The 10130-nt window shown below is 40.4% G+C and overlaps 1 protein-coding gene across 4 annotated transcripts in view; it reads right to left on the bottom strand.

The window, feature by feature from the left end:
- Positions 1-2551: 2551 nt before the first annotated feature.
- Positions 2552-10130, bottom strand: part of ERCC6L2 (ERCC excision repair 6 like 2) — a 137576-nt gene continuing 129997 nt past the window's right edge. For 2 of the 4 annotated variants that reach the window (XM_045470056.1, XM_045470055.1), the window contains one exon: positions 4197-6565. In XM_045470056.1, coding sequence (XP_045326012.1) covers positions 5593-6565 — 973 coding nt within the window. In that variant the 3' untranslated portion in view covers positions 4197-5592. Of the gene's footprint in view, positions 3348-4196; positions 6566-6908; positions 9397-10130 lie in introns of those variants that run through there. The other 2 variants (XM_045470057.1, XM_045470058.1) reach the window with 2 other exon arrangements.

The following is a 10130-nucleotide window of genomic DNA, read 5'->3' as shown; positions in this document are numbered from 1 at the left end:
TTTGGCCAATCCCAAACTCAAACTTCTCTACAAGGCGCACATTCCTTGTCATTTGGCCTTTTAAAGTCCAGGGGAGACTGGAGGAAGTGATGCTCTGGCCTTCTCATTCTTTCAGGCTTGGCCCCCAGCCTATCCCCAGAATTTGGGGTGACCTTTTCTGATCACTCTAGCTCAAGCAGGTTTCTTCTCCCTCTTTTGGACTCTGGAAGCCACCTTGTTTCCACCAGTCAGAAAGCACACATCATTTTGTACTTGGGTTCCTTGTGGCTCTTTCCTTTTACCCACAGACCTGCTCCTCCACTCCAACATGCCCTAGCACACTGCCATGCCCTAAGGTGTCTTTTAGGAGCTGTTGTACCTTTCAGGGCAATCTGGCAGCTCCCGGCCATTTCAGGAGGTCCCTGGCACCCTTGCAGGGCTGTTTTCGACTTCTCCGGGCAGGTTAGTGAACTACTGCCCCTGGAAAGGACTTGCCTGGTGATCTGACTTCTGGAGGGTCCTGGGTTTGACATTCAGTGTTCCTCCCACCTCACTCAACCTGCTCAACTTTGCTGCTGGCATTTCCCTTGGTGTGTGTGTGGGGGGGGGGGGGGGGTGAGGGGAATGAGGGAGTGAAGAGGTTTGAGTAGGATGAGGTGTTTGGGGGAGAGCAGGGAAAGCTGATTTAGTGGGGGAAGCTATGAAGTGGCTGGACAGGGGACTGAGGCTCCACAACACTGGTGAGTGGGATGCTGGGGAGAGGGGGTGGACTTGGGAGTCAGGGACTGACCTGAAAGGATGGGGGGGGGGGGCTTTGCCAGGCAGCACTAAAGGGAGACTACTTAAGGGGTTGGCAATGGGGAGAGAGGACAGTGAGTGCTGGATGCAGAGAAAGAGTCAACTATTGGAAGAATAGGGAAGGCGCTGGCAAGTGGGTGGGTGGCAGGATGGGGCCGGTGGGCATCCTCTGATCATGTGAAATCAGTTCTCAAGGAGCATGTGTTGGCATTTATGTTTTGAAAAATTACAACCTCTTCTTGTTCTTATCAATGCTTTTATAGTTTTAGGAAAGAAAGAAATTATGAATTAGCTGTTATGAACCTTCTTTTGGAAGTCTTTCAGTCCAGAAGCATGTATCACTTTACAAAAAAATAAAATCAAAGTTAAAAGATATATTGGGGGGGGACTAATTCATATTTTGATAGGATGACTCACTAGAATTTTCTTAGAAACATATAAGACATTTAGAGATGCACACTTTCCCCCTTGTTTACATGAGTGAAAACATTATACAGTGAGTTAGTTATTTCTTTCAACAAGGGGCCCATTTAGTTAACTGAAAAGATGTCTGTAGAAAGAGGCATTCTTGATTTTTAACCATGAGAGACAGCAGTACAAAACCAAGAATGTCAGTTGGGCATTATCTGTGTCAGTGACAGAAAGGCATCAAACTCCCATAATTAAGACTAAATTTTCAAATTCAGGGGATAAATATAACCACTGCAATTGGTTAACCTACAGCAAAGCAAATAAAGTACATATTAGAAAGCTGAAAAACAATGCCAACGATAACTTTGGGTCTTGAAAAAGAACAGTGTGGCTCCACGATGATCTCTGTTGTATGTCCATGGGTGAGGGGGCTCACTGAGAATGTCAGGTAGGTGAGTCCTGCCCAGTGACAGACTCAGACATCATATCATAGTGTGAAACTTAAAAAAAAAACCAAATAGGTGCTTGTGTTGACCCCTAGACCTCCTGCACTAGAATCTCTTGGGGATGCACTTGGGCACCTATGTATGGAAAAGCCTCTGCAGGTGGCTCTGACTTGCCACTTTGGGCTGGGAACCACACAGCCTCTGACTTCCTTGAGAGGGAGGGTCAGTCTGAGTCTTTCCTCTGAAGGGCAGACAAAACACCCAAAGGGCTGTTTTTATATTTAAAACTCTGTAAGACCTTGTGAGGCAAGACAGCCCTCCTGTGGTTGCCCATTAACAGAGAAAAAGTGTGTTCTTCCCACCTGCCATAAACACCACATGAAGCCAGCACTGAGTATGTGTATGTGTGTGTGTGTGTGTGGGGGGGGGGGTTGGGTAGTGCACAAGGCTGTCACCCTGAGCAAATGCATGTCACTAGTGACAAGATGTGTTTCTGAACTTATGAGTCTTCTCTTTAAGGCTCCCAGAGGCACTGGGTAGAGGATGCTTTGCAAAAGCAGGTGGGGATGGAACTGGGGAATGAGATTACATCAATGATAACCCAGTGAGAATTAGGTGAGGGCTTAACAGGTGCCCTGCATGCTGGGCTCTTTGAAGGCAGATCCATCATACAGGATCTTATAGATTCACTGGCATCCTTGGTGGGTCCTAGACCTACTGTTACCTGGATTTATGACATTGGTAATAGCCATGGAGGTCTATTCATGAACTTTGAAGCAGGCAGTTATTATATTCTTAACGATTTTATAGACTAGTAAATGTCGAATAAAACTTTTGGGTACTGACATATGGTTATCAACTTTTATATCAAGTAAGGACAATGAAAAAGACTGAAAATTACAATCTACCATCATTTCATACAAAGAAGACAATTTTAATATCATAAAGGAAGGATAACTTCAGAATTTAAAAACTGCACACACTGAATTTTTAAACTATACTGCCCTTGGCTTTCTCATTTTGTGTGGACTGGGGAAAAGTTTATCACCAAACTCCGCTCTGCAAAGTGAGGCTCCATTGTCTTGAACACTTAGGGGCAGCCACACTGCTTGCAGATGATGTTAATTTACTCTGAGAAGTGGTTTCAAGGCTTTAAGGGAAACCTAAGGAATTCAAGTGCAAAAGTCTCTCAGTATTTTGCCTCAGTTTCCAATAGAGTGCTTTAAAAAGAAGTAAACAAAACAGACTATGGCAAATAAAATCTTGGAAACCTGAAGTTGGAAGGTTTTTTAGTAGTGATATGGTCCATGTGGGGTTTTTGTTGGTAAGTTTATTTATTTTGAGAGAGGGAGAGAGAGAGGGAGAGAGCACAAACAGGGGAGGGGCAGAGAGAGGGGGAGAGAGAGAATATACCAAGCTGGCTCTGAGCTGGCAGCCCAGAGCCCAATCAGGGCTTGAACTTACAAAACCATGAGATCATGACCTGAGCCAAAACCAGGAGTCAGAAGCCGAAGTGCCTGAACCACCCAGGTGCCTCTGGGCAGGATTCTTATTGTCAGCCCTTCATAGTGTCTGTTCCCAGATTCATCAATGGTTTCTCCAACTCCTCCTACTGTTCCAGTGCAGGGAAAGTCAACCCTTACAGTTTCTCTCCTGGAACTCTGACTGGCTCCTCTTCATACCGGACCCTGTACTCTGCTTGACACACTGTGCCTGCATGAAAATAATGACATATTTCACTGATAACTGCTGAAAACTAATTTTTAAACTCCAGGTCTGTATTTTTGCTTTCATTTTGACTTTTACTGATAAAAATATCTTTAATTGTATTTCATTATATTGTGTGAATATCATTTTATGACTTGAAAGTCATTATATTAAATTTTTTTTTTTGAAATTTATTTTTGAGACAGAGACAGCGTGAGCGGGGCAGGGGCAGAAAGAGAGAGAGAGAGAAAGTGAGAAAGAGAGAGGGAGAGGGAGAGAGAGAGAGAGAGAGAGAATCTCAAGCAGGCTCTGCACCATCAGCACAGAGCCGATGCGGGGCTCGAACTCATGAAACCATGAGATCATGCCCTGAGCCGAAACCAAGAGTTGGATGCTTAACCAACTGAGCCACCCAGGCACCCCTATATTAAAAAATGTAAAAGCATTTTATTTTATGAAAGGTCCACTTTCATTAAAAGTGGTGTAAAAGCTGAGATGAAGGGTCATCTACTTGCTTATCCAACCTCCTCCCAACAGCTAGTCCCACAGCAGGCTGACAGCATTTCTATGTCAAGTCTACCACAGACTACACAACACATTCATTTTGTAGCAAGCACCTCAGTGGTGAAACTCAGCATCTGATAAATTTGAACACAACTCAGCTGCAAGTAGGAAAAAAAAAAGATTAATCTAAAACAATGATTTGCAAGCTGTGATTTTCAATCATTAATGGGTTGTAAAATCAATTCAGTGGGTTATGAGAGCATTAAAAACCACACATACACAAGAGCCAAAAGAGCAAATTCCTACACATCTTTTCTAGATCAAAGTACAACTGCATGCCTGACAGGTAAATACTCTTTCATAAACATTTTGTTTCATCACATATATACTACGTCATGACATAAAATATACTTCACAGCCCTCAACCACATCACATTGAAAAACATATTTGGTTATTCAGTCTCTTAAAAGATTTCTTTGTTTCTTTGTTTTTGTTTTGTTTTGTTTTTTCCATTTCTCAGCCATGGCTTCCCACTGCAATGGCTGGGTACTCTGAAGCTCTCCCCGCTCAACACAACAATTTACGGTGCTCTTAGTACCACCATTTCCTGGTTCACTGCTATTTTCTATTTTTCCTCCTCTATTTTTCCACAGCTCCAGGAGCTCAACTTAAGGGAATTGCCACTGGGCATCTGCATGTGGATCAGGTCCCTGCTGCCATGTGCCAGGCATGACGCCAGGGGCTCTACACACATGACTCTTTACAGATATGGTTCCTTATCTTTCACCCGTAGCAGTATCTCACCTATCCCTCTCGAGGCACTGGCACAGGACACATAGGGACTGAGTGAATGTTTCCATGTAAATGAATTCAACAATAAGCACATTCTGTTGATTGTAAACCACATAAATTCAATTCAGCAAAAGAGAATAGTTTCAAATAAAATGTTTCCTCATTTCGCCATACTTAATACAAAAGTACTATACAAAGCTTAATTTACATTGATTAAATCCTAATTGTTGTATAAAAAGTTGAGGCATTGGTGTTCTGTGGCTACTAGTAGTAGTTATATTACTTCAGTGTCATATCTCATATAGTATAGTTATACAACATTAACCCTTTGATTTTGAGCAGTTATAAACTTATTTTAACACAACATCATATATTCATTACTAGTTATTACTCTCACCTAAAATAATTTAGCAATAGTACATGATACTGAGGGAAAGGGAAAACAGTTAACTTAATACTTTTCTAAATGCTAGTAAGAAAGAAACACATCAATGCACACCTGATTTGGGGGATGACCATAACTCGGCCTGTGACTTCAAATGGAATCTGGGAAAGTAAACCAAAGGTGTTTTTAAGCTGAAAGGACACAAATGTTGAGTTCAAACCCTTCATCTTTCATATTAGGCAGTATCTACACACGAAGGTAAATGACTTATCTACAGGCACATAATTACACAGTAAGAGAGATGTCCAAGGTCTCCTGATAACAAATCTAGACTTTTTCTATTTCATAACAGAGGTTCATACTATAATACAATCATATTTTTAAAAGATCAAATCAGATATCAAGGAAAACAAATCCATCATAACCTTTTAGGCTAAAAACAACCCTAGAGCAAGAGTTTAATAAAAATGCATGACAGCTGTGTTCAAGATAACATAGTGTGGAATACAGTGTTGTAAACATGGATGGCAGAAGTTCATGGTTACAGTAATTCATTGTGTGTTTATGCATTAGTTTTGTGCATTAGTTGTGTTTTCATCTGTATCACTTAAGCTAAATTTTTTCCACAAAAATTTCTCATTTGATTTCCAAAGCGAAGTTTCCAGCTCCTCTTTCCTTTTGGAGGATGCGGCAAGGGGCACTTTTTCACATAGAGTCTCTATCACTGCCAAGTCAGTGAGTTTACTAAGGCTGTCGTCATTCTGTTCATTCAAGATGTCCCAGAAATCTTTTGGTCTCTGTTTTGCTTTTTCCATGGGCCCTGAAAGAACTTTCTTTGGCAGTTGTGTGGGACTGTTCCCATAACTATTAAAGAGGTCATCAAGAATAGATGTGTCGCCAAGTAAGCCTACCACAGAAGTGTTTCCTAACACTGGATTTTCTACCTTCTTGTTTTCCACTTTGAAAAGGGGTCCGTTTCTTGAAATGCCTGTTCTTGTTGGGTTTTGTTGCTCTTTCATAGTATATTCTAATTTTTCTAACTCATATGCTTCAGACTTACTGTTCAGGGAACAGGATACTACAGTATCTTTGGATGCTTGGCTGTTTTTTCCATTGTCAGTCTCTTGGGTAGAGCTCATACGTGATTTGGTAGTCTCTCCATCATTAGAAAGTACCTGTTCCCTATGGGAACCGTGATTTTGAAACTCAATGGATTTTTCTTTATATATTTTTGGGCTGCAAATTTGAGAAACTCTTTTGGGAGAATCTTTAAGTGCCAAAGTTGCAGAATCTGACAGCCCTTCTTTTATAAGAGATTCTGTTTTTTCAGATTTATTCCTGACTCTCTCTCTTTTCTGACAGGAAGTTTTAATGCATTCTGAAGCAAAATCCACAAAAAATTCTTTTACCTCCGGATACTGAGAAGCATAAAAGTCTTTTAGCATTTTCTGTCGTTCTTCTGATGTAGCATTAGTTATATTTTTAGCAAATTCCTTTACAGAAGGCAAGTTAAAATAAGAAGCCATTTCTTCAAATTGTTTTCTGAAGATTTAATGAACAAAACCAGTAGTTATTTTTATTATTTTATTTTTAAAGAACTCACCGTCAGTGATATTAAAAAAAGACACAAAGCAATGTTCAGTTGATCCGTGAACAACACAGGTGTTAGGTTCCCTGTGTAGTCAAAAATCTGAATATAACTTTTGACTTTCCCCCAAATTAGCCTACTGTTGACCAGAAGCCTTATTGATAATGTAGAGAGTCAATTAATACATATTTTGTATGTTACATATATTATATATACTGTATCCTTACAATAAAGTAAGCTAGAGAAAAGAAAGTGTTTTGAGAAAATCACAAGGAAGAAAAAATATATTTGCAGTACTGTATTTACTGGAAAAAAACCTGCCAGTAAGTGGACCCACATAGTTCAAACCTGTGTTGTCCAAGGGTCAACTGTAATCTTATTGATTTAGTATATATTAACTTAATTCCATAATGAAAATGCATTTTACACTAGCAGAATGTGACCTCTTTCCTTATGCTAGTGAAAAAAAAATCTAGTTCATGAAATCACCAGCTTTGGAAGTTATTTTGATTTATACTATTAGGCATTTCCTGGGAATGATGGGATCCCAGCATGCTGCTCCTCCAGTCAGCCAACTTACGGCTGACATGAGAATCATAATTTATATAATCTGTCTGAAAATCTATATTGCATTCAAGTCCTATGAAATAAAATTGTCAAAAAAAGGTCTTAATGAAAAGAGAAAATTCTGAAAAATAAAGGGATTTTTTTCTTCTCTCCTTTTTTCCCTTTTTCCACAAATACAACAAAGAAATTTCATACAACTTTTTGATGGTCCTAAAGGAAAATTCTAAACTGATAAACCTAGATTCTTTCTTCCCCCAACTGGCCTGCCTTGAGTATAGACAGCTAAACTAAGAAATGAGATGTCATTTAAAGGAGTGAGTTTTACTCTTAGTATAAGATACTAACAAAAGCTGTTGTATGCATGTGTGAGAAAATGGACCTTCCAGAACCCTGGTAAGACAGAAGCAGAAAGATTGTTTCACAACCCTGGACACCAGACTGTGCTCCTTTCCCCAGGTGAGGGTGCTATGGACTGAACTGCAACACCCTCAAATTCATTATGTTGAAGCCCTAAACCGCAGTCTGACTATATGGAGATAGGGCCTTTAGAAGGTAATTAAGGTTAAATGAGGTCATAAGAAGCCATCAGAAATATCTTTCTCGGCCAAGAGAGGACACGATGAGGTCACCATCTGCAAGTCAGGAGAGCCCTCACCAGGAGCCAAATCAGCTGGCACCCTGATCTTCAACTTCCCAGGCTCTAGAACTGTGAGAAATAACTTTCTATTGTTTAAGCCCCAGTCTATAGTATTTTGCTATGGCAGATGGAGCAGACAAAGACAGAGGGTATTGCTTTGCTGATGCTGAGTTGGGCCATGAATCAGGAGAGCTCAGTGTTTGTAAACATTCTTTTAAAAAAAGCCAGATGGTGTTGTAACACATGATTAAAAGTCCCAAAGTTTTAGAATTATGTTTATATTTGATATAGTTCCTTAAAACATTCATTTATACATTCAACAAACATTTATAGACCCTCTATGTGCTAGGCACCATAGAGTTATACAGCAGTGAACAGCCGACCACCATATTCTTCAAGGAGTTTATAGTCAAGCTGGAGGAGACAGACACATGAAAACCAAACCAGAAGAGAGTGATAAATCCCACTACAGATGTAAATACAGGGCCCTGTGGGTTCCCACAGAAGGGGTACCTGAGCCAGTGATGGATCATGGGTAAGGTAGCAGGGAAGGCCTCTCTGGTGTCACCAGTCAGGCAAGGGTAAGTGAGGAAACCGTCCAGGGAACGGGGAACATGCACAGGTCCACTTCAGAGAGACCCTGGTACACAGAGGGGCAGGAGAAATTGCCAAGGAAGAGGCTGACTATCATGAAGGGTCCGTATGTCAATTTCGAAAGTTTGAATTTTATCCTGCACACACAACAGAGAATCCTGAGGGTAAAATAATGATTTATTTGTAATGTATGTAATTTGGAGCTTTAAAGCCACTATTATTTTGCTGCTCAGGCCAGGTTATGTCAAGTTTGTGTTTCCTGTGATTTTAGTGGCATCCATCGTGCATGCTCATGACTTTTGTGGCTTCAGATGAGCACCGTGCCTTCTAGTCCTCTTCACTGCACTGGTCCTTTTCACTGTTCCAAGTCCAGATATTATCTATGCCTGAGCAACAGCCACTCTTACTGCCAAGAGAATATTTAATAACACAAATACAAGCTTCCAAATTTCTGTCCTGGAAATTGCCAATGTTCTTGTTGGAAAGCAACAAGCACGTTCTTAAAAGGTTCCAGTTTTTACTTCATATGAAGTAACGAGGTATTATTTTGTTTATTAATCATCTCCAAATCCATTTTCATGGCCTTTCTAATAAATATTTGTGCTGCGAAGATTAAGTTATTGGCAAAGTTACAGGCTGATGTCTTATTTATCCAAGACTTGGTGGTATCTCAGCAGCTGCCAGAATACTTCACCTTTGCTGTGCTGACCTCACTCAGAATCTTACAATTCTGTCCCTTTTGGGAGGAGAGCTTCTGACCCCATGTTATACCAGTAGTATGCAAGTGAATTAGGCTGGGAGGTTGTCCTTTACAGGATGAATATGATTGATTATAATTCATTTTATTTTTGCCTTCTAACTTGCTTTCATAATTCTTGGTCTTTAAAAGAATTTTCTCTAAGTATTTAAGGAAGGTACACTCAGGAGGTATAAACTAGCCACTTTGTAAGGAAAATTTAATAAACTAAAGTAGACACTCATAAGTCACTAGAAGAAAGGAAAAAAAAAAGGAAATCAAAGACAGGTATATTTTAGCAAATATATCCAGAGTAGTTGTGTGTCATGTATATAATTCAAGTTCTCTCCCCTTTTCATGAGAACTGAGGGAAAATGGTGGGACACAGCTAAGTCATCTCTTTGCCTGAGCTTTCTTAAGTGAAGGGAGGACTGAAACTTCATTCTGATGACCTGACGGCCACAGCTGGTACGGATTCGTGATTCTCATAAAGGAGGATGATTAGTGGGAAAGATGTGTCAGCAGTTCTGACATCGATCCCTAGGTCAGAGGTTGGCATTCTAACATTAGTCTTTCACTTAGCCTAAGGCATTTATTCCCTGGGATGGGCAGAGAAGAAAGTGAGAGAAGAAAAATCTAATCATTTGTTAATAGTTTTATTTTTATATACAGTGCTAATGGAGATAAAGACACTTGTGCTCTTTAAAAACTGGTAAAATCCATTATGGTCTGCCTCTGAACAAAATAATTGCCCAAAGCAAATTACCCCAAATTTGCCCAGAATCATCATTGTAAGTCTATTTATGAGGAGAGATGCTACTGTAGCATGTAGGGTGTTTGCCTTTCTGGGCAATGGTGGGTAGCTGAGAGCCACACTCTAGCCTACCACACCAGCACCCAAGGGCTGAGGAGCTACCAAACCCGTGAGGAAAGAATTTGGAACAGGGAGAACCATCACCATTTGCCCATTGTCTGCAGAGGCCTT

Source organism: Leopardus geoffroyi, chromosome D4, assembly GCF_018350155.1.
Source record: "Leopardus geoffroyi isolate Oge1 chromosome D4, O.geoffroyi_Oge1_pat1.0, whole genome shotgun sequence".
Classification (NCBI taxonomy): domain Eukaryota; kingdom Metazoa; phylum Chordata; class Mammalia; order Carnivora; family Felidae; genus Leopardus; species Leopardus geoffroyi.
Note: the sequence above shows the minus strand (reverse complement) of the source record. Positions and strands in the feature narration are given on the sequence as shown.